Source organism: Propithecus coquereli, unplaced genomic scaffold, assembly GCF_000956105.1.
Source record: "Propithecus coquereli isolate 6110/MARCELLA unplaced genomic scaffold, Pcoq_1.0 Scaffold115, whole genome shotgun sequence".
NCBI lineage: Eukaryota > Metazoa > Chordata > Mammalia > Primates > Indriidae > Propithecus > Propithecus coquereli.
Genome location: NW_012135525.1, coordinates 2,342,390 through 2,367,641, shown reverse-complemented (window position 1 = coordinate 2,367,641; position 25,252 = coordinate 2,342,390). Strand labels below are relative to the sequence as shown.

Here is a 25,252-nt window from a genome sequence, read left to right as displayed (position 1 = left end):
CTTCCCTCCCCCGGGAACGATCCCAGCCTCTCTCCCAGTGATGTCAGTGGACTCCTGAGTCGGACCCCGCTCCCCGGCTGGTGGAGGCCAGAGCAAGGGTGTCACTCGCAGAGGTGGCAGCAGCCCCGGGGCCGCGGCGCTCCAGGCCTCCCCACCCCCGTCCCCCCGGGCGCGCGGTGTCGCCGGCGGCCGCCAGCGCCGCCCCCGCCGGCTGGTCCGCGCCACGCTCCGCCCTGGACGCCGCTCGTCCCGGCGCGGAGGTGCGACGGGGGGTGGGAGCCGGCCCGGCTCGGCCTGATTTACGGCTCTGCTGAAAACCACTTCGCTCCCGCAGCATCAGCACCGGCGCGGCGGCGGCAGCTGCAACGGCAGCAACAAGTCGGGTAGGTGGCGGCCACTCGGCATCTGCGCCCGCGGTCCGGCCTGGGGGCGCGGCGGAGGGGACCTGCCCCGGGCTGCTGGCGCTGGGGAGCGGGTTCCAGACCCTGCAGCGCGGGAGGAGTTAGGAGAGCCGGCTTCTCGGCCCCCACATGCAGAAACTCGTGAGCGCACGAATCCACTTTGGCACCCGCGGGCTCCCACGCCGCGGGGGCGGGGAGAGCTGGGACCCCGAGGCAGGGTCATTGCCAGCCTGCCCTACTCTGGTAGAGCAAATTAGGGCTTTTTCACCAACCCCGTGGACTGGGGTTTCCTCTGGGCCCATAAAAGCCTGCATGTTCTGGAGTGTGTGATTACCCATTTCCCCCTCTCTCATTGCCTCCCCTAGCATCCTGACTTGCCCTTTTTTCTCTTCTTGCCAGCGTCTTTGGCTGAGCGCTGGGTTAGTGTTTGCATCTCATCCCCCCAAAAGCAGCCGTTAAACATCCCAATGTAGCACAGGAAGAGGTTCTTTTCTTTGGGGGCCCAAGGCTTAACCTGGAAGCTTTGCTCTCTTGGCTGTGTGGGGACTATTTGCACCGCTGCTTTTGAAGAGGTCGAAGACCCAATAACGACACTTTTCACCCAGAGGCCCCAGCTTGGCTCCCTCCTTTTGGGGTCCAGTGCTTGTTACATTTAAGCAGAAACCGTTCCTTAGAGGAAATAGGATATGCACTGCTTGCAGAATTGGGTTGCTAGCAGTCATCTGTTGCTAGGGCAAAGATAATAAATTCCTACAAGGAAAGAAGAATTTCCTGTTATTAAAAGAGTTATGCTGATACTTACCTGGTTCAAACATTGGCCATCTCTAGAGGATGTCATGTAAAACAACATCCGGGATAAGACAAATCCATCCAGAACACTCTGTTATAATAAAATCTTGGCCATGGATGTCAAATAGTATTTGACATTTTGGGTTCCCAAATTTCAGTAAAGCTCAAGTATGGGGACAATTATTGTTATGATAACATGTTGATTTATGTCATCATGGCAATAATTAAATGAAAAAATTAAAGACAAAAATCTCAGATGGAAAATTTGTCAGCTGATTGTGTACTTAAATGCCACTGTGCCTAGCTTGAGTAATCTTTACTATGCTTGAGGAAAGATTGCTGAGCTTGCACTTTTAGGTCCTTTTTGATAATTCATGTGAGTTTTCCTTTTTTTTGTATTCATGCATATCAGGAAAATAGGGCACGTTTTTGCATTCAGTGTACTAAATTCAGGAGGGTAGGAAGCTTGAATGCCACTTCTGGATCTACTACTTTCCCTTGGACTTTGGATTAATTGTTCCTTGCTGCAATGTTCTCATCTGAGAAGAGGGACTGTTACCCACCTTTTCTATTCTAGGCAGGGGTTGGTGAACTTTTTCTGTAAAGGAAGTAAATACCTTTGGCTTTTGGGCTATAAAGTCTCAACCACTCACCTCTGCCATTGTAGTGCAAAAGCAGCAGTAGACAATACCGAAATGGATTTGGCTCCTGGGGTGCAGGTTTTAATTGCAACATAAAATATATGCCAAAGTCACTTGAAACCAAAAAGCCTCTGCTGTCATGGAGATGGGTGACAGTAATTTCAGATAGAATATTTTTCAGCAGACATGTAAACTACTTGGTTGTTTTTTTTTTTTACTCCCCCTCCCAGGACTTTTAGAGTAATGCAACAGAAGGCTTTTGAGGAAAGCAGATATCCCTGGCAGGAGTCCTTTGAGAATGTCGCTGTGTGCCTGCCATTCCGTTGCCCGAGGTGTGGAGACCATACTAGATTTAGAAGCTTGTCGTCCTTGAGGGCCCATCTGGAATTCAGTCACAGCTACGAAGAAAGAACCCTCTTGACAAAATGCAGCCTCTTTCCAGCCCTCAAAGACACAGACCTACTCACTTCCTCAGAACTCCTGAAACAGGGAAAATTGCAGGGCAGTGGCCACGTGGTAAAGCAGAAACCCAGCTATGTTAACTTGTACAGCATTTCGCATGAACACTCCAAGGACAGGAAGCCATGTGAGGTGGTGGCGGAGAGGCCTGTGTCCTACGTGCAGACGTACACTGCGATGGACCTACGCACAGACTCGCTGGATGGGCCGCGGTCGAGTCCTGGACTTCCCACCTCGGACACCAAAGCTGCTTTCGAGGCACATGTCAGAGAAAAATTCAATCAGATGGTTGAGGCGGTGGATAGGACCATCGAGAAGAGAATCGATAAACTTACCAAAGAGTTGGCCCAGAAAACTGCCGAACTGTTGGAAGTTCGGGCAGCTTTTGTGCAGCTGACTCAGAAAAAGCAGGAAGTTCAGAGACGAGAGCGGGCCTTAAACAGACAGGTGGATGTGGCGGTGGAAATGATAGCTGCGCTGAGGCAGCGCCTGACGGATTCCGAGGAGGAGCTTCTTAGGAAAGAAGAGTAAGTGGTGCTGAAACAGGATGCTAGCCCCATTGCTTTAGGCACTCCCCACCCTCAGGTTTTTATTATTTGCAGGTGCCTTGATTGCCTTTCTGATTGATACAGTTGAACCAGAGGCACAAGGCTTTGATATTATTTACCCTTTCTGTGTATGGTCTGCAACTCAGCAAGATTAAAGCCAAAATATCTAATTCCTTTTCACCGGGAACTATAAACCACAGATAATGTTCGTAGAGAGAGGAGGAACACAGCCTACCATGGTGCATCCATCCCCAGCACCAAATGGTGTGCAAGGGTGAGCTGAATGGGAGGGCAGAAAGGGTGTGCTGGGAGAGCCATCCTTCTTGACGGTCCGTGTGTTATAAAGTCAAGAACACGAGCTACTGTCTTCTTCAACTATAAAAATATGCCTCAACTATAAATAATTTTGGTTTATTTGCCATATCAGATTATCTGCCCATGTTAATTAAATGTCCATAACTGAGAGTTTAATTATAATTCATATTCGGGAGAAGCAGATGTTAGGAAACCCAGAGGAAAGACTTTTTTGTATTGCTGTACTTCTGTGTCTAAGTTTGAGACTTTTCTTTTTGTCAAATGATGAGTGAGATTAGAATAAGTCTTGCCCACTTGCAAAGAGCTGAGACTGGTTTTCATGAGTTATGGATCGTAGAAGCTATTACTTGAAAATCATCATACTTGGAGAAGCATTTTCTTATCAGTAAGTATGGATTTAACCCAAACTAGAAAAGCATACATAACAATTCAGTGTATTTCCCAAATGCAGAATGTTGAATTTCATTTTAAATGGAGGCCCAGAATTCATGGAATCAAAGGACATAAAAATGGATAGAGTAAAACATTTGAGAAGTTAGGTTTCCAAATAATTTGAGTTCTATTATAGAGATTGATTTAATTTCATCCTTTCTTTACCCTCTGGCACTCTTCTATCTTGTGCTGTCTCTTGAAATGTAATAATTAAAACTTCCTGAGAAACCCTATATATTAGAGAGATCATTACTTGATATCACTAAATGCTTACGTTCTATCTTGAGGGGAAGCCTAGACATTTTTTGTACAGAGTAGACATTTTTTAAATTACATGGTTATGATGGATTTGAAACAGCTGCTGACTGACTTTGCTCCTAGGGAAATGATCTCTAGTGAAAAATGTTTCCCTTTTGACACTTGGTGTTTTCTGGTGGGAAGTTAGTGTCTTGACCTGTTAATGGCCACCAGGGTGACCCACACTGCACTACTGGATAAATGGCAGATGGGGTTGCTCTATGTGTAGAGAAGATCCTAGAATTAAATTTGTAGTATTTCTGTTTGATTTAATAGCAGTGGGTTTAAAAACCAAATCAATTTTTTTCATTTATTTGTTTTATTTATTAATTACATAAGTAATCATGAACGTGGGATTTGAATGGTGGTTGCCTGGAGTATGAGAAGACAAGGCAATGGGAGGGAGGATCATATGATTAGATGTAGGTTATTGTCAAGGATCTAACTTTTGTTTGGGGTGGTGAGTTCAAGGGTGCTTTATTATTAAATATAATTGATTAAGTAAAAGTGGGCCATGCATGGATCAATTATGATAATGTGTTATGGTTAATCCAAGGCCATTACCTGACCACCAATTGAAAAACTAATACGTACTTGCACAAAAAAAAATTTTTAATAGAATTGTATGTGTTAAAAATACCACCTCCAATCCAAGCATACCCCATCCCATCCTCCAGAGACAGCCACTGTTAGGTTCAGTAAATGTCCTTCCAAATCTTTCCTGTGTGCATATGATTATATGTAATTTATACACACAGAATATCTGTTTTTCCAAATGAAATCATGACACATACTATTCTGCCACTTGTGTGTGGAATTGTTTTTGCTTTAGCATAATATATCTCAGGCATCTTAGGCATTTGTGCACTTAAATACAGAATTATGCCATTCCTTTTGACTGTTTCATGATATTCTATGGTATGGATGCATCATGATCCATTTAACTAGTTTGCTGTTGACGAATACATAGTTTTGTTCCATTTTCCTAGTATTAAAAATAGTACCTCAGTTAATATCCTTGTCCTGCTTTGTTCACATTTTTATGAGTCTACATGAGGGTAAATTATGAGTTGATTTTTAGTGTGTCATTTTTGGACAAATAGAAAAAAGCAATGATATTTTTAAAAAGTTTTGAAAAACATAGTTAAATTGCCTTAAACTTTTAAATATAAAAAACAGTGTTAATTTTTTTAAGTCTTCATTTGGGCCTGTCCCATCAAGTTCTGTGTTCAAGCCTCAAATAATCACTCTTTCTGTACATAAAATGGGACTGAAAGAGTCTTGTTTCCAGGGAGGACACTAGAACTCTTGGTCTGAGAGAGAGACTGTGGACAGAGCCCTCAGTGTCTACAGTGTCTGCCCTCCCTCTCCTCCCCCTGCCATCTGAATGGGGATGCAGAGCCAGCTGCCCATCTGCCACCCTGTCGATACCTGGTTGATTCAACCAGATTTGCCTGGCTGAGCGGTGTCCCTTCCCTCCTCACCTCTCCCTCAGAGAGCTGTGCCTTCCACCAAAGAGGTGGCCTTTCAAATAAAGGATGGAACCTACCAGGAGGTGTGCTCCTCTGCCAGATGCCTCCACAGGAGCTCTCAGGCCCATTTGTGAGAGAAAGTAAGTTGTTACCATCCCATGCACAATTGACTTCATCTCTGGGGACCCTTTGAGACACAGATGGTAGATTTGGTTAAAAAAATGCAAACATGTAGTATTTAATATTCACATAAGGCTCTCTTGCTTGTGGGTTTTTCCTTCAACTTTAAGAATCTTTTCTTTCAAACTGAACTAAAAGACTCCAGGCTGCTTTGCCCTGGGGCCATCTATAGGCTGAATGAAGCCACTTGGTTTCTAGATGTCACACATCTATACTTTGTAACTGAGGAGGTTGTTTGCATTGGCAGTACAGTTGACCTTTGAACCATGGATTTGAACTGTACAGGTCTACTTATACACAGATTTTCTTCTGCCTCTGCCACCCCTGAGACAGCAAGACAATCCCTCCTCTTCCTCAGCCTATTCAATGTGAAGATGATGAGGATGAAGACCTTTGGGATGACCCACTTCACTTAACGAATAGTAAATGTATTCTCTCTTCCTTATGATTTTCTTAATAACGTTTTTTAAATCTCTAGCTTACTTTATTATACAGTATATAATATATATAACTACAAAATTGTGTTAATTGGCTATTTACGCTATCAGTGAGGCTTCCCGGTCAACGGTAGGCTATTAGTTAAATTTGAGAGGAGTCAGAAGTTATATGGATTTTTGACTGTGTGGGAAGTCAGTTCCCCTAACCCTCAAGTTGTTCAAGGGTCAACTGTATTTTGTACTTTTGTACCGGTGAGTCTCGCTGCACCCCTGAAGAGAGGTTTCTCTATGTTCTCGGAGTTCAGATCCAAGAAAGAAGTTGCTCATTGTCTTCACAAAGTCTGTGTAACTTTAAAAGTCCAATTGAAACAGGTATTTACTTATTGAAGAGTATTCAGAGCTATTGGGTAGCACTGCCTGTAATCAGGAAAATCAATCCCAGCAACTGTGCAGAGAGGTATCCCTTAACAAGAAAAGGTGGATTTAGTAGCTAGTTGCTGGCCCAGTTTCCTGGGGTTTGGAGAATTTGAGTGTGATAACAGTAATCCCAAATTTACTTACACACTCTTCTGCTGCTAAGGTTGGCAAGTCCTGACTGAGCACCTGTATGTGCTAGGTGTGTGTGGGGAAGATAAAATGCGTGGTATTTTTCCCTAAGGGGCTATGCTGTATGTGGAAAGAATAAAGCACGCCCATGAACGTGCCCATGAACGTGCCCATGTCCAAATCCAGGGTGGTTTTGACAAGTACTTAAATACGAGCCACAGTTTCAAGCTGATAAAACATAGAGAACAGAGTTTTTCTGTATGGGGAGGCCACACTGAGGGAATGAAGAATAAGGACAGAATTTGCTTTGGTGGTCAGAGGAGAGTGACCTTGAAGGGGCAGCAGGGAGGGCTGCTAGCGGCAGCCCCCGAGTGGATCAAGTGACTTTTGATTTGAGAACTGGAAGGTACCCCTGTCTTTTTCAGGAAAACACCCTCGTTTTTGGGACGCAGAAAATAAGGCCCAGAGCAGTGGAATGACTTGCCCAAGGACAAAGATTTAGTAGCAAAGCTGAAACTGGAATCCAATTTTCCTGTCTCTCTGCCGAGCGCTTTTTCCATTAGTTCACTGTGTTCCAGCCAGATTTCTGAAAATGTGATTTTTGCCCAAAGCGTCAAGACTTATGTAATACTGAATGTGGCCCATTTTGGAATGGGCTTGCTGCTTTGCTATTTTGAGAGGGCTGCCACAGTGACATCATGTATTTTCCTGATGTGATTAAAGAAAATGTCAGCTGGCATTGGAGGTGTTGGGAAGTGGGGAAATGGTGGTGTCGTAAGCATGGTCATGATATTGAGCTTCCGGAACACCGAGCCAGGGCTTTTAACTTCCAGTGAGGGCTTTTAACTTGACTCTGGGATGTCCTTGCTCCGTCAGGGTGGGACCTGTGCCGCTGCCAGCCTTCGATTGCTGTAAGGGGCCTCTTTGTGATTCTATCTCTAGTTTCCTTCCTACTCCCTTGCAGGTGACAACAGATATAATGTTTCCCTTCCTCTTTCATCATCTGCCCAGTTCCCAGCCTGGAGCATTGTAGAAGACAAATGTTCACTGAGTGTCTGCTGAATGCCAGGTACTGTTCTAGGTTCTGGTCACACGGTAGTAAACCAAGTCAGTCTAGTTCCTGCTTTCACAAGACCTTGTAAACCAGAAGGGAAAAAGAGACATCAAACAGATCATTAGAGGTGTGACAAAAGAGACATTGTGGGGCGGCTTGAGCCAGTTAATGTCCACTTAGTTTCCTCTCCAAAGCTGGCCTTGAAATGCTGCCCCTTTAAAAGGCAAATGTGATATGGTAACTTGCTTTGCCTCTTGCCACTTAAGTCATTCCCATTTTTGCATCAGCTCTAAAGTGGTGAGTAGGCAACATCGTGTCCAGACTGACCCGTAGCTAGGAAGCAAGCCAAGAAAAATCAGGGAGAGTTCAGTGGGACAGAGAGGGGTCTGTTTGCTCCACATTGTTAGTTCATGTATATAAATGGGGTCCTCTCTTTTCAGGCTGTGTATACTGCAGACTCATAAACTAATAGAGAATAAACTAGATGTCAAACATGCCCTCTTTGGGATGGCGTGTGGTAAAATCTGGAAACCAGGAAAATTTCTGTTTCTGTCTCTTCATATCTCTCCTCTTTTTTCCATCCCCCCACCCCCCACCCCCCACCATATCCCTTCTCTAGGCCTGAGGGGCTTAGAATGTAGTGTTGATCTACTCAGAACCAATAAGAGTAATTGGATTGTCTCGTTAGAGTTAAGGACCAACGAGACTAGAGCTGGGCCATGGCTCCAGACGTGTGGCTGGTGCAGATTCCAGCCTGTGGGGCCCCGAGGGAGCACAGACACTGACTCTCAGTGCTGGGAGGGTGGTTGACTCCTGCTGCAGGGTTTGCCTTGTGGCTGACATTACGGTCTGTCTGAGGTGCTCTGTGATCGATAGCTAGGCTATTTTTAGCTGGAGGTATTTTTACCATTTCATATTCCTCCGAAGAGGTTCATAAATCAGTAATGTAAAATGAAATTTAAATAGCTGGGTAGAGCCTTGCCTTTGGGGGGAGAAGCCGATGTTAGAGTGTTGTTTGAGAATAGAGGAGAGGCATCAATTTTAGATCCCACCCCCACTCCTGTAGGAGGCACCCGGAGGTTACTCATTGGTTTTATGCCCCAGCGCTTGGCTGGAAAAAAGAAAAAAGAAACTTAAGGATCTTTGGGTTGGTTAACAATTTCAGCTAGAGATATAGTTGCACGTTTCATGCATTCAGGGGAAATTCCTTGGGCCTCTGTTGTGTGCTGGGCTCATGTTAGGTGGGTTGGGGGCACCGCAGTGAAGGAGCACACAGGGTTCCTGAGTCACTGATTTTACAATCGAATGGGGTGAACGGCACAGCTGGTCTCAGGTGGTGTGCATGGTGACAGGGTACCTTAGGGCTCTGGGGAGAACACAGCAGGCCATCTTGTGTACACCTGGTGTGGGGCCGGGAATGCTCTCTAGCAGGAGAGCCTGAGGTTAGGGGATCCTTAAGAGTGGGGGCTCAGGAAGGGCAGGAGGAGTGACCCTGGTGGAGAAAATAGCATATCCAAAACTAAGAACCTGGCTCAGCGCAGGAATGAAGGAAGTTCAAAGAGACACAAGAAATGATTTGTGGATAGTAGATTATTATAGTCCATGACAGGATCAGCGTGTTGTTCCGCATTAAAACGCGTAGTCCAGTGCGTATGCAAAACTGGAGTGAGCACCCCAGTGCGTTAGTTTGCGTTTCCATCAGGCTCTATGCACGCTTCTGGAGTAGCATGTCTTCGATTTTTCTGAATTAACCTGTCTCTAACCCACTTCAGAAGAGTAATTGAGAGGGTTCCCTGTGTAAAATATGAAATAGTGTTATCTATGTTTCAGACCTTATGGTCATAGTATAAATGAGTGAGTGCGTGGATATTTTTCCAACTAAAGCTTTGGCTCTGTGGAAAGGGCTTTTTCACTCAGTCCCCCCTTCTGCTGTGTTGGTTTCTGAATGCCTAGGAGTCTGACAGATTTCCAGATCTGCAGATCATTCTGCATAATAATGAACTTCAAGGTCAGTTTCTTATACTATACTGACATTGTTTTTTCTGTGTCAAATATTGCTTTAAATAAACATATCTTCCACTGAAGCTTAAAACCTTGGATTTAATAATAGTTAACCTTTTTTTTTTCCTTTTAATAAATAAGAAGTCAAAGATGGGTCCGGAAGTGGCCTGGAACGAGTTAATTTCCCCAAGGCTGGTCTGTACCCGCACCCTGACTGAGTTTCACTTGGGGCCGCCCTTATCTTCCCATCTCGCCTTCCAGCTTTCACACTGTGTTCTGAGTCACAGGGCTGAGAACCTAAAATACAACCACACAAGTCTTCTACTGTTCTGTCTGATAGCATCCTATTATTCTTTTCTTAGTCACATTCAACTCAGCTTTGTAATTATGCATTTATTTATTTCAATGTCTGCCTCTCCCACTACACATATCCATGACATAGTAACATAAATTACATATTTTTATGAAAAATAAGTATTTTTCCAAAAACAATTTAGTGAAAAGAATGAAATCATTTTAAAAGTTTTTGTCTGGCTTCTTAGAAGGCAAGCTGGACTCTAGTAGTTTTACATTCCTTCTGTTGCCAATTTGTTGTTCTGGTTGAGGTAAATGAAAATCTAGTCTCCTACAGATACATAGTAGGAAAAGGGAGGGGTATTTTAGTAGCCTTTTAGTGGATATTCTGCTTTGATACTATGCCAAATGTGGCAATTGGTAGTTTCTTCAAGATTAATTGCAACATGGGATCTGAAACCGTATCCGTGAACATTTTGTTTTCTCTTACGTTGGAATCCATTGCTCTGTTTTGCACTTCAAGGTGAATATTTTACTGTTTGGAGCATAATTATTAAAGAAGTTATAAATGCAATGTGGTTAAACCCCTTTCTTTTCCATTCAGAAAAATTCCAAGTTCCTTGGGGAAAGAAGAGGTGGTTCTAGATATTGTTCATCCAAACTGAACAGGATGGGAGTGAAATGCACACATGCTATTCCACAGTTAGTCACTCTGTTTTGATACTCTTTTTATCTAATAAAGATATCCTACACAGTCTCAGTATGATGAACTTCGCCAGTCCTCATCTTGCATGTTTAACTTCTCTTTTAAAACAAAATCATACCACATCATCAGGCTTGTTTTAACTGTCTTTTCCCCTCTAATTGACATGATATATCCACAAACTGAAATTAGGTTAGCATCAGTGCCAGGGTAGTTGAACAATGCAAGGGTATTAACTTCTCCGCTTCAGGACACAAGATAATTGGTTGAAGAAAGTTAGAAAAAGGTCCTTCTCTTCTACAACATGGCATGACACTCCACGATTGGCTAGGAGCAATGCTCTTTTTCAAAGTTTTATATGGAACCAGTAGCAAAACATTGGGTGATTTAAAAATGTAGCCACAATCACACAGTGTTGTATTCAAATTTGTTCTCTTGCTTTTGTGATGTTAATCCTGTGAGATTAAGCCGTGAAATGTGACTGTCTTCTAATATGTAAGACTGTGTAGAGAGGGCCCTAGAATAGTATATATGCACAGAGAAAAAAACTGGGAAAAATGTACCAGATGTTGACAGCAGTTACCTCTGGGTGGTGGGATTTTGGATCATTTTTTGTTTCTTCATTGTCCTCTGTAAACATTAATTACAACAAATATTTATTTACTATTACGTGTCAAACATTGTGTTGAGTGCTGGGCATAGAACAGAGAACAAAAAGTTGATTTATGATTTAACCCCTACCCAGTCAGATTTTCCAACAGGTCAAAAAATTTTATATTTCCCCTGATAAATATGAGTAATATGATAAATGTTGGAAATATTATCAACCAAAATAAATTGGAAAAAAAAATGACTGGCATGACACTTTTGTTTTTTTGGTTGTTTTCCTTGCAAATACAATTTGGAGACTGTTTCATGACTCAGTTATCCTAAATATCAGCCAGGAAGTCTCTACGATAGGCTTGACTCCAAATGAATTGAAAGTTTAATGTCAGAAAGAAGAAGTAGTAACTGTTTTCTGTGGGTGCGCTTCCATGGTGCTTTTGAGCTATGGTAACATTCCATCCAAAGGGTCTAAACCATAACCAAGAACTATGAAAGGCCTGCAGATAGCACTTGGGCAGACCTTCCGCTCTTTAGCTGCTAGTTAAGTTTTGTGGCTCACCTGAGAGACAGAGCAAAGAGAATGATGGTGGAGCTTAAAAATTGGCTGTGTTCATGGCTTGAATAACTAGGACCTTGGAAAGAACGTATCTAATGTTGAGGTCTCATACGGAAACGTGGAAATAAACTTGAAACTTGATGATGAGAGAAAACCCTTTTCCAGAAGGACTCTTACTTGTGTAGCTTATTCCAGTTGTGTAACTACTGAAAGGTAATGGAATTATTACGGGAATAGAATAGGAAACTAGAAAAAGGGGATTGGTATCACTAGTATTTCTTTGAATGAATCATTATTAGAGCCAACTGTTTTGTGTTTTTGTGAATATATAATTCCTAAGGTTTTGCAGATATGTGACTCTGTAGGAAATGTCAGAAAAGTTTCAGTATGGCCAAGTGTGACATAATATATTTGTGGGAGAAAAATCATGACTAATTGTAAAAGCAGCACACTGACTAGCAGTACAGAATAAATGAGCTGGAAGCCACTATCAGCTATTTCGTAAAGATCGTATGTAAAACTGTGACTTCCTGAGCCACATTCCCCTCAACTTCTACTCATGAAATTATGGAGCTTAGTAGAAAATAAAGATCAAATGGAGGTTGAGAAGGTGCAGAGATGGCAATGAATTTAACTGACTGTCTAGAACAACTGAATGAGACTAGATAGACAAAAATTAGGGGTCATTAATCTAAACTGAAAGAAGCTGAAGGGACAAGTGATCAAAGTCTTTAGAATCTTGCGTAAATTGAACATGGCAAGAATAATGGGAGGTCATTCCTTGAAGGTTGAGAGAGATCTTGGCAACACGTAAAGGAAATACTATATCCAACAGGTAGTAGAATTGTGTAATTTGTTAGCTCCAGAGGGGATGGCAGAACATACAAGGGATGACTACAAGGATATTCATGGTTTTTTGTTAAGTGAAGACAATAAGGTGAAGAGAACTGTGGTAATACACACCTATTGGTAGTGTTGATGATCTGGTGCTTGGGCTGGGAAAGAGGGTGTGGAGAGAGGGGACTTGAGATGGGAAGATAAGGAAGAAAGGAGAAAAAGTCTGTGTGTGTTTTGGGTTGCATGTGTGTATTTGTAAAGAGATGTTCATGAGGACGGCTCCCAAAATAATGGTGGTGGTCTCGAAATAATGGAGTTTCGGAAGATCTTGCCTTCTTTATATTTTAAATATGTTGTTTCAATTTTTTAAAATAAAGAGCTTATTTATACATCAGAAAAATGTTACCTTTATATTTCCATTAAAATAAAAGGAAAATATAAAATGGTAGTAAAGCTATTATATTAGCAATTTTCTGGATTTGTGAATTTACGGTGAATTATGTAGCTAACAGTATTATTGGACATATTTGGCTCAGCTTTTTAGGGGAAGGCGACCTGCCCATTGCTCCTCTTATGGCAGCACTAGAATGGCTTTCCCATTGGTCCTTGGCTTGGCCTCAAGGTGGCTGTTTCAGTCTTAGTTCAGAATTGGACAAGACGACTCCTTTGACATAATACTTCAGTGCTCAGTATGGCCTCTTGCCTCTGTACCTTCCCTCTCTCTAGACTATTCTCCCTCACAGCCACGCTTTTAAAAATGAAAGTCAGAACTTGTCTCAAAACCAATACATCCATTGGTTTCCCATCTTAATTTGTAATAAAATCTGGAATCCTCACAGTGACCTAAGAGGCCCTACCTGACTCCTTCTCCGTGCAGACCTCCTTACCGTACCTCAGACCCATATGCATGTCCCTCGTTTGCTCTTTCCAGGTATCTGCATGGCTTATTCCTCAGGGTTTCCTTCAGGTCTCTGTTCAAATGTTACCCCATCCAAAATGTTATCTCTGCTTTCTAAAATATTACCCACTCCTTTCCTTACTCTGTGACTCTGTCCCCTTGTACCAGTTTCAGTTTTCCTATGTCTTATCACTTATATAATCTGACATATGTTTTGGTATATTGTATAGTGACTCCCTCTACTAAAATGCAGTTTCTAAATTTAATCACTAGGATGTGATTTTATTGCTTTTGTCATTGCTGCCACCGTACTGCCTTGGGTGGTAACTAACACAGTAGGCGCCCAGTAAACGTGTTGAATGAATGAATTCCTGTCTCATTTCTCCACTTTGTGTTCTGACATTGTTGCCTTGCAGAGAAGTTGTTACATTCAACCATTTCCTGGAAGCGGCAGCTGAGAAAGAGGTTCAAGGGAAAGCTCGGCTCCAAGACTTCATTGAGAATCTGTTGCAACGTGTGGAACTGGCGGAGAAACAGCTAGAATTCTATCAAAGCCAGCAGGCCTCTGGCTTTGGCCACGACCTCAGTGGGCACGTGGTAAGTCACACCTGTCCAGCCACCAAGTGTGAAGTCCCTGTGTGTGGTGGGAGTGGGCTGTGGGTCAAGGACAAAATAAAAGGGAGGTGGGTGACTTGCAGGGACTCTTTAGACATCACTGGAAAGCGCTGCCTGGGCCGTGCCTATGTTGTGGAAGGGACACCAGTGAGTCCAGGGCACCTGGAAGTGAGCTAAATCCTGGGTGCACAGTTTCCACCTTGTCTTGACTTTCTCGTTCCCTGCCATTGCTGAATTGGTAGAAATATTTTTATATTTGTAAAATAAAAGAGTTTGAAGTATCCAGAGAAATCATTTGTCCCAGCCTTGGTGTTCAAGTAGGTTAGAAGTTATTATCCTGTTTTGGAGCTCTTCAAGAGAATCTTATGAAATTGGTCCTTCTCAGTAAAGCAAGATCCAACCACATATCCTTTTTCCCCCCTTAGTAGGGAGGAAAACACTGTTCAACAGTCTCTATAGGTTAAAATTCTTCAAGTAGATTTTCAAAAACAAAAAGTCACAGGTGATAGTTCTACAATAGATTTCTGTATATAATTTTACATATAGTTTCAGGGGCTTAAGAAACCCCCAGAGCTCAGATGAGAACCCTGGTTGTGGATAAAGATCCAGATTCTCATAAGTGGCTTGATCAAGACTACCTGGTCTCTCTGGAGGGTGGAGGGAGCTCCAGGTGAGGGGGGTGGGTGGGTCACATTTGCTCTCTCTACTGTGTCCTTGGTGATACAAACAACAGAGCCAAAGAAGGACTTTTGGTACCCCAAAGTGGTTTATTTATAACATTTTCATTACTTATTGAATTTTATTTATGCTTACCTCTTTCTCAGAGGATTTAAAAATTATTCTTTTACTCCCCCCACACCCCTACCAGGGACTCTATTACAAGGAAAAGAAAGATAGGAAACATTTAGGCTGACCAAAAGATTCTCAAGGTTGCCATTAGTTGATTAAAAATTTTACTTTGTGCTTTCTAGAAGCCAAAATTAAAAGGAAACATGATTAAATAATAATAAAACTAATTATCCAAAAGAAGGAATTAGATGAAAGGCAGGTGGATAAAAGAAGGAAGACAGGATGGGGGAGAGGGAGGGAGGAAAGAAATGAAGAAATCCTACATGGCGCTTGCTGTAATAATGTACCCTGTGCCTTAGAGCAGCATAGTGATGCAAGCCCCAGAACTTTCCGGAACAAAAGTAGCCTGGAAGGAAGAAAATTTGTTACAGCTGTGAGGTTTTGTTCACTGTATTCAAAGCAGTCTCATCCATGTGATGTATTTATTGTTTTCTGGGTAGGTGTCTGTGGTCTTGTACGTGCAACACTCCTGAGGGGCAACCATCATCCCACAACTCGATCCCTCTGTGTCTCCTCCTTGGGAAACCGTGAGAGTATCCAGTCCTGACTAGCTGTGGCTGCAGGGACGCTCTCTGAGCCCTTTCCTGCTTTCTTCCATCTTGCCCTCTCTCAAGAGAGGCTTGTGGCATGAGGTCATGGGGCCCAGATGTGAGGTGAAGAGGCCTGGCTTCCGATCGGGCAGGACAGTTTGTCTTCCTGGGCCTGAAATTCTTCTGTGAAGTGGAGGTTGGATCAATGCTCTCTGCAGTGTTTTGGCCTGTTAAATTATCTGATCATCGTCTGACTTTGCTGGTTGGGAATTCTAAAATTAAAATGTAGCATTAACATTTTCAGTATTTAGGCTTATAAGTCACCCAAAGCTGAGAAATATATGAAATCTTCCAATGCTAAGCCGAGAGGAATCTCAAAGAGAGAAAACAGTGCAAGACAATGAGTAAGAAAGAAGGCCTGTTAGTTCTCCTTTTTTAAATATTTTTTTGCTCACTTCCTCTGCTCAGTTTATTTTTTTAGCTTGCAAGTTGAACACTTTTCAAGAGACATAGCCAGTCATTATTTCTCATCACACCAAATCATGAAATCAACAGTTGGGTAGCATCTCAGCTCTTCTCGTCAGATCTGTACATACAAAGTTATATATAGCTGTGATGCTTAAGGTTGGAACACATTCCAGGAAAATGTATGGTTAGGTGATTTCATCATTGGACAAACATCACAGAGTGTACTCACACAAACCTAGATGGTGTAGCCTACTGCACACCTAGGCCGTGTGGTGTAGCCTATTGCTCCTAGGCTACAGACCTGTACAGCATGTTACTGTATTGAATACTGCAGGCAATTGTAACCCAGTGGTATTCGTTTATCTATACATACTTGACTATAGAAAAGGAACCGTAAAAATATAGTATAAAAGATGAAAAACGGTGTAACTGTATAGGGTACTTACCATGAATGGAGCTTGCAGGACTAAGTTGCTCTGGGTGGGTCTGAGTGGTGAGTGAATGTGAAGGCCTAGGATATAACCGTACACTACTGTGGACTTTATAAACACTGTACACTCAGGCTATACTAAATTTATTTAAAAAAATGTTTTTCTTTCAATAATAAATTAACCTTAGCTTACTGTAACATTTTTACTTTATAAACTTTTTAATTATTTTTTAACTTTTTGACTCTTTCGTAATAAAACTCAGCTTAAAACATGAACATGCTACAGCTGTACAAAAATATTTTCTTTATGTCCTTATTGTATAAGCTTTTCTATGTTTTTAACATTTTTAATTTTTCAACTTTTTTGTTGAAAACTAAGACACAAACACACACATCAGCCTAGGCCTGCACAGGGTCAGGATCATCAACATCACTGTCTTCCACCCCCACATCTTGTCCCACTGGAAGGTCTTCAGGGACAGTAACACACATGGAGCTGGCATCTCCTACAGTAACAACACCTTCTTCTGGAATAACTCCTGAAGGACCTACCTGAGTCTGTTTTACAGTTAACTTTTTTTTAAATAAGTAGGAGTACGTGCTAAAATAATGATAAAAAAATATAGTAAATACATAGACCAGTAATGTAGCTGCTGCTTATTATTATCAGGTATTATGTACTGTACATGATTGCATGTGCTATACTTTTATACTGGCAGCTCAGTAGGTTTGTTATACCAGCATCACCACAGACATGTGAGTAATGCATTGTGCTATGACGTGTTGATGGCTACAACATCAGTAGGCGATGGAAATTTTTCAGTTCCATTATAATCTTATGCGACCAACATGGTATATATGGTCTCTTCTGGACTAAAATGTCATTATGCAGCACATGACTGTATATGTGTGTGCACACATAAATATACATATATATGTATATGCACACACATATACGCATAAATCATATATACATACACAGAAAATGTACACACACATACATACAGATATGGTAGGAAAATAATAAACAATTATGTCCCAAATATGACATGATCTGCCTTCAGCAGATTTGCTCTACGTAAGGAAGAATTGACTAATTCAAATAAAATAAAGTGCAGTTAGATTATCGCAAGGAATTTAGAAACAAGAGCTATGTGTGAGTGGGGCATGATCACTCTGATGGTTGGAGGGAAGACTGTCTGATGGTTGGAGGGAGAGCACATTGCCCTGAGAAGACCAAGAATCAGTTGTGTGATTTGTAAAAGGATTGGGCAGATATATTTTCCCTTTGTTTCTGCGTATAGTACTTTAAACTCTACTTTGGACCATAACGTGCCACATTATAAGACAGTCTGCAGACCTTATAGGCCATTTCTCCTTGTTACTTAGTCTATTTCATTGTTATACAGTTGATTATCTCTTATCCGAAATGCCTGGGACCAGAAATGTTTTGGATTTCAGATCTTTTCGGATTTTGGAATATTTGCCTTCTGTTTACTGGTTCAGCATCCCTAATACAAAAATCCAGAATCTGAAATGTTCCAGTGAGAATTTCCTTTGAGCATGATCATGTTGGCTCTCAAAAAGTTTGAGATTTTGGAACATTTTAGATTTTTGGGTTAGGGATACTCAGCCTGTAGTAGTTATCACTATGTGAAATTATCTTCACTTGTTTACTCTTTCATTGTGTGTCCCTCCTCCCTGAGAGAAGGGACCCCACATATCTTGCTCACAGCAGTTTCTTCAGCACCCAGTAAGCACCGTGCCACCAATAAATTTGTGTTAAATGAATTACCACTAGTCCTAATTTAGCAACCTGCAGGACATAAACGTAATGCTTAAAATAAGATTATCCAAGCCATTTCATGACCTTCCATTTGAGCAGTTCTGTGAGTCATTTTGACAGATGGGAGAGTAGGTCACTTTGTGTCTAATTCGACAGCATTTTTCAGAGCATAAAGATAAAATATGTGAGTAAGCATGTTATATTTTTAGAAATCAGCCAGGTGAAAAAGAACATAAATGCTCAAGGGGATTGAGAGAAAGATGCAGATGCCAACACATTATTTCAGAAAAGGCATTAAATGTGAGGGGAAGGAAATTTTTCCATAGCACAGAAGAATCTTAACGTTAAGAAGTCACCTTAGGAAGAAGCAACTTACATATCAATCTAGGAATTTCTCTGCTCTCTAGAGGTGGTCATGAGAAAAGGGGAGAGGAGAGAGGGAGGGAACTGAGGTGGATATAGGAAGATGAGGAAGATGGGCAGTTTTTGCAGCAGCCTTAGTGGAGAGAGTGAGAGCCCGGCTGGGATCGATGTTCCTGACTGCTCTGGAGGAGGGAGCTCAGGTGTGCAAGCAGGAGGGTGCAGGGGAGTCAGGTCAGAACATTCTGCTCATCCTGCAGCGCTGGGGCAAGAACCTAGCCCAGGCGGGGCTGACGCGCCAGAAGCGTGGGTGTCTGGGCACTCTACACCTTCACTAAGTTGGACCAAATGGGTTACCAAAGATGTTATTCAAAGCTTTCCCTGTGAAAAGCATCCTAGTTATTCTTCATATTTATAGCCACAGATGTCCTGGAGGCCACATTTAGCAGTTTGATTATAGCAAAGACATGGCTCCTCACTTTATAGGTGAATGTATATTACAGCTTGAACATCCCTAATCCAAAGATTGGAAATTCTAAATGCTCCAAAATCTGAAACTTTTTGAGTGCTTCCAGGGTCATGTTCAAAGGAAATGCTCATTGGAGCATTTCAGATTTTGGATTTCCAGGTTAGAGCTGCTGGACTGGTAAAATAGAACACAAATATTCCAAAATCTGAAACACTTCTGCTTCTGGTCCTGAGCGTTTCGGATAAAGAATATTCAGCCTGTTCTTAGGTTGGCTTTCAGCTATGAGGCTCTTTATATTTTTCCATCCTGGAACCTTTGACCAAAGACTGTCTTGGTCCCCATCTTAATTTTCTCCTTTCCCTAAACAAAAAGAAGACAAAGGAGCTAGACTAGGAGAAAAGGGAGGTAGGTAGATGGGCTGAGTGGGTCAGGAGGAGCAGTGGCCTCCTATGTAGACTGGGAGGAGAGCCAAGGGAATTCTGTGGTAGCTGTGATAACAAGCCCCACCTCCACTCCAAACCTCACCCTTTATAGGATTTTTGGAGAAATTCTAATCCAGCCATCGCTTTCACTTACTGTGTACACACTTCTTTGCACATGCAATATTTACATGTGCAAACACATGCCTTTTAGGGAGGTAGGGCAGAGCAAAGGCTTGCCCTCACACTCATAAAGCACTGAGGCTTCAAACCAGGTGCTTAACTTTGCTGCCTTAGTTTTCAAATCTGTAAAATTGGAAAAATAATGCTTACCTCATAAGGCTATTTTGAAGGCTAATTCTTCTTGTTGTATGGTCAGTATTTAACCCAGCATGTGGCATAAAGACATGCACCGTTTATGGTACCTATATGCATATGTGAGGTTCATGGCCTGTCTTTACCCCTCTTCGTTCATGCATTTCCCTCTCCACAAGACATAGTAAATTCCTAACATTTCTTGAGGTCCCAGCAGGGTTCTTTAGTGAGATTCCTAGGTGCTAAGGTTGTAGTTATTAGGAAAACATTTTTGAAGTCAGGGACCCCTTTGAACATTTGATAACAGTGTTGGCCCTTTCCTCAAGGAGGGAAGCATGTACATGCACACATTCGTTCATTCTCTCCTTCTCTCCCCTCCCCATCTCTCACTTTTGCATAAAATTCCAAAGGGCAGTATGCATACATGTATAGCAAATGATTAAACTGTTGCTTAAGTACTTACAGTAAAGTAATTTTTTTAAAAGGGGAGGATGATTTAAAGGAGGAAAAACCCTGTGCATTTTTTACAGTTTACGCATTGATTAAAGTTCACTCAAGGAGCATACGGCTGAGAAATCCTTATTGGTGATGGTGGGTTGGGGAGCAAAAAGATGGAAATGTGGATGCATTTCGAGGTCCCCAGAAGCTGCTGACCTGGTGTATGCCTGAGCCATCTGTCCCACCTTCTTTGTATTAATATATTGCATAACCTTGGGAACCTCATGTCAGGGTGGTGCCTTTTTCTATTACGATTTACTAATTTTATACCAAAGCCAGCCAGCACAAACAGGGTCAAAATACTGCTGACTTTTGATTATATCAAAAGACAAAGCAAGAATCCCATCTTGCTTCCTTGGGGACATGAACCTCAAAAGTTTTCTTAAGGAACCTTCATTGTGGCTTGCTGCAGACAGAAGAATGGAGGAGCCTGTTACGCTGAGCTTGGTTTCTCCAATTATTTAAGTATAGCAGGGCCATGTTTTGGCCACACTGCCCAAACACCAGGTTGGTCCTTTCTCCACGTTTTCTTTGTTGTTCTCCCCTGTCTGTCTGCCTGCTGATGTGACACCACTTCTTCTAGTGAAAGCTACATGAGGGAGATCCAGGACCTGAAGGCTGGCAATATGCTGGGTTTGCCTAGAAACTGGATGGTGACATCTGGATCACAAAATGATAGTTATCAGTTTGTTCTGCAAATGAGGGCATTCTGAGCCCAGCCACAAAAGTGCATGCAGATATTTTATTGCATGAATTATTAGGAGTAGAAAATAATCTTGGTGATAAATGGCCTTGGGGACAGTTATGAAGTTGGTCTTCATATGCTCTCATTTTAGAAATGATGTATTTTAGGCAATAAACATTTTATGCCAATTTCCCCTTTAGTCAATACATTCTGACCAGCCACAGCTGTAGTAGATTAGCTGCAAATACAGCCTGAATCAATTAAGAAATAATGGTACATCATTCCAATTTATAAGAACATGTTTCTTCAAACACTGCTCTACTGGGGGACTCTTTGACTTTTTGAAATTTTTGAGGTCTGCTGACACAGACTTCTCGGAAATCTCAGAGCAAGTGCCCACAGAGGCTCCCTGGGGAAGTGTAGTGTGAGCAGGAGACCTTCTTGTTTGCTGATGTAACGGATGGTGCCTCTGGTAATGCCACCATGTAACAGTTTCCGACTTCCTTAGTGTGAATTCAGTTTCTGTAAAATACAAGAAAGATTTTTAAAACCAAATCCATCTTTCAAGGGAAGTAATATTTTTTTCTTATTTGTTTTCCTTCAGCTTACAGATATCTCCTCAAATAGGAAACCCAAATGCCTGTATGTATATCTTTTTTACTGGGACCATTTGATGATGTTTGTATTGAATGTTTTCCTGTTGTATTTTATAAGCTATCTATAATATAAATGGATTTGAGAGACTTAGGTGAAAATTTAAGTGGCCATTGGCCCAAGGCCACACAAACTTTACCTAACTTTGTAAAATGCTGATGTGACTTTCAAATAAGCTAATAGTCTATTAGTATATGGCACTGGGATAGTATTGGAGTATTTTCATAGTATTATACAGTATAACTTTCTCTCATTGAGGTGTAATATGATCATAATAGCTCTATAGTACTATTACTGTACTACATGTTTACTACATTATGTAAATTTATACTATGAATCATATATTTGGGAGTATCTGTACAATAGATTTGTCTGAGTCCCCTAGTGGTCACTCAAAGAGTCAAGAGATAGGGGTTCTGGTCCCATCTTCTCCATAGACCAACTGTATGTATTATTTGGGGTAGTCATTGAAGTCTTCTGTGCCTCAGTTTTATCACTGGCAAATAGGACTAGTAATGTCTCTCTGGGAATTTAGTATTTTGTGATGATTTCATGGAGACCATAGGCATTTTTGGAAGAAAAATACCAATATATATTTGTCTTCATGGCAGCATTATCACCACTGTAGTATGCAGGAGTGCTTGTGCTATGAGTAGTTATTATTCTTCTAAGGTTTCAAAGAAATCTTTCTTTCTGCTCATCTCTCTTCCACCCCTACCCAACTCTCTGCAGAAGCCGAGGGCACCCACATGCGGCGTGTAACCACTCTGATCTCAAGACCCATTTCCATCCCAAAGGAAGGAGCTACCTGAAAAAAGCCAAGGATGACAGAGCCAGCATGCAGCCCGCCAAGTCCATTCATGAACAGGCCGAGTCCTCAAGAGAACTGTGCAGACCGCCAAAGAAAGGGGAGCTCCTGGGGTTGAGCCGGAAAGGCAACATCAGGCCCAAAATGGCTAAAAAAAAGCCAACAGCTATTGTGAACATCATCTAGAAGGGTGGGTGGCTCTGGACCATCATTGCTGGGTTTTGAGCAATGTTGTTCCAGGGGCCAACAATAGTGTCCTTTTGGACACATCCTCTAGTAAGACACATTGGAATAGCAAAGAGCATAACACATATGAGCACCTTGATTAACCAGAATTCAACGAATGGGAAACTCAGTGAAGCAGAATCGTATTATAACCTCCTTTTAGAAGCTTGCAAATTACAGAATTAAAAAAAATTAAAGTTTTAGTGAAGCAAAGCCCCTGCTTCTAAAATAATTGGCCCAGTCTCCAGCGGTTTTGGCATCTGGGCTTCTATGCAGTGGTCGTTAATTCTCAGGTTCACGGCCACACAAGATGACAAGCACTGGGAGAACATTCTTTGTGCCCACTGCTCTCTGAATTGCGAGGCGAGGAATCAGAGTGTAAAGTTCTGTTAACAGCAGTGAAATAAAAATATTTGTGTTTGTTTTTAGCCTTCCCCTCAGCTAATTTGAAATCCTCTAAAATAAGGATTCTGGTTAATCAAGATTTCAGTCTTTGTGTTGCTTACAGGACTTGTTCAATTAGACTTCAGTTCTGATTTCGACGGACTGTTTTTCAGTTTTGTTTGATTGAGGTTTTTTGGTGCCCTAGATGCATGTTTATTCAGATTTTGGTACACCTCTGCTGTCTTCTTTGGCTGAGTATTCTGCATCCTCTGACCACACCTCCAGCCTTCGTCTTAATAGCTGCCTCTGTCACGATGGTTGGGGAAGACAGCAGAACCCTCCTGATGAGCACGCAGCATTGGCTCAGTGTCGGTGGTTGGAATGCCAGTGGATCACACACTTGGTGGCATCGTGACCACTCTGGAAGCACTGTGGCTGTTCTTTGGCCCTTTCCTAGGACCTGCTTCCCTGGCAGTGTCTGTGGCTGTCTCTCTGTCAGCTGTGGACTTGCCTTTATCTCCACTGGCCTAACTTTTCCACTCAGCAGCTCACTTCGCCTCCTGCTGCTTCTGTGCCCTTTCGTGACTAAAATGTACGTTCTTACCTTTCAACCAAGTATCTGGCGTGTTCACTGTACATTGCATTCTCAAGTAACTTCTGAAATAAACAATGCATGTAGGAGCCAGAATGTGACACTCTCTTCCCCTTCCTCCTGCCCTAAATGGCTTTTGTTTCCACAAAGAACTATCTGTTAAGAATATCCTGCTTTATGATTTTCCTCAAGAATAAGTTTACATGTTATTTTTTCCCTTACATTTAGCAATATCATCAGATCTTCTCATGCAGAGTTCAAAAGTGCTGACATCCTTCTGGAAACAAGAATAATTTTGTCCACAAAGAGTACATATATATATATATAACACATATAAAAATATATATGTCAAGTATATTAATAATTTATTTTTAAATACTCATGGAGAAAGTGTGTTTGTGGTGAGTGGTTTTTAAACTATATATTTTTGTTCATGTAAATTGAATCTCTTAATTTAAAAATTAAAACTGTAACCTAATTACATTAGTAGAATTATGATTATTATTGCAATAAGCATCAGATTAGCAGTGCTTTAAAAATAGGTAATAAAGCAGTTACTTAAAATGCCAGTCAATTGAAAAATGTAACTTATTATATAAATATTTCGAGTCTATCATAGTGAAAATGGTTTTTGAATCTTCACTTTGACTCTTGGCCTATGGAGGTGGACCATTCATGTGAGTATAGGCAGCTATCAAGTGGGAAAAAACATTGCTGTGAATATCACTGTTTAGGCTAACATTGTAAAAATTGTAATATTATAATTATTTATTTGGAGAATTAACCTCCTCCAGAGCTATTTATTATTGATGCTTATACCATGATTGCACTTTTGCCTTTTACATACTAAAAACATGACCTGTTAGTTGTATTGCATGCTCTTTGTCCCGTAATGTGTGTGCGATGACAACTTGTTTTTAAAGATGGTATAGCCAGATTTTTTTCCTATTTTATTTAAAGTAACTGATGTTTTTGATTTTCATTTAACATGCCTAGAGGGTATGGCAGCTCTCTTTGACAGTGGTACCCAGTGATGTTCAGAAAGCACCATAATGTCGTGCTACTCTATCCACATTACACAAAACAAATTATTTTTATATTATATTAAAACATTTTAAGTTCCCACTAAATTTTGACCCCATATAAGGAAATGTGTTACGTGTGTTTTGCTCCTTAGAGACGTAAATTTACTGTTGAAACATGGGAGCTGGCTCACTCAGAAGGATACTCCCGATTATATGCCAGGGCCTGAGCTGTGTGCCATGTCCCATTTGTGTCTTATTTTTTAAATATTTTCTTTGTCCACATGGGCAGTCGACCTTAGAGGTAGGGCAGTTGCTTTTTTGAAGAAATCATCAAAGTTTCTGGGAAAACATGTTCAAGGTTAAACTAAAGAATAGATCTAATTTTATCATTTGTTTTGTAGGTAAGAAATCTTCATTTGAACTGTTCTTTCTTTTTCTTTTTTTCCCAAACTAGGTTACAGATCCTTATGTGCAAAGTTCAGATTGCTTAGACTCTGTTTTCCAGTATTCTGCAGGGCCAGTCAGTTGTATAGACGTTGGAATATTCTGTTCCCAGAATTAAAAAAAAAGTTTTTAGATTATGAAATGTTATAATAAAGCTATATTTCTGACTAATGTCATGGTATGTTTTGTCTAGTTGAAGTTTTTGGGGGACCAGGGATGTTGATCTGTTA

General features: G+C 41.5%; 1 protein-coding gene across 1 annotated transcript; it reads left to right on the top strand.

Moving 5' to 3' along the window:
- The first annotated feature begins 281 nt into the window (after positions 1 to 281).
- ZNF365 (zinc finger protein 365) lies at positions 282 to 24,121 on the top strand. Its single transcript, XM_012657412.1, has 5 exons — positions 282 to 383; positions 2,062 to 2,817; positions 13,883 to 14,063; positions 21,495 to 21,532; positions 22,277 to 24,121. Exons 2-5 carry the CDS (start codon positions 2,075 to 2,077, stop codon positions 22,536 to 22,538), a joined length of 1,224 nt encoding a protein of 407 aa, XP_012512866.1. The 5' UTR covers positions 282 to 383; positions 2,062 to 2,074; the 3' UTR covers positions 22,539 to 24,121.
- The last annotated feature ends 1,131 nt before the right edge of the window (positions 24,122 to 25,252 follow it).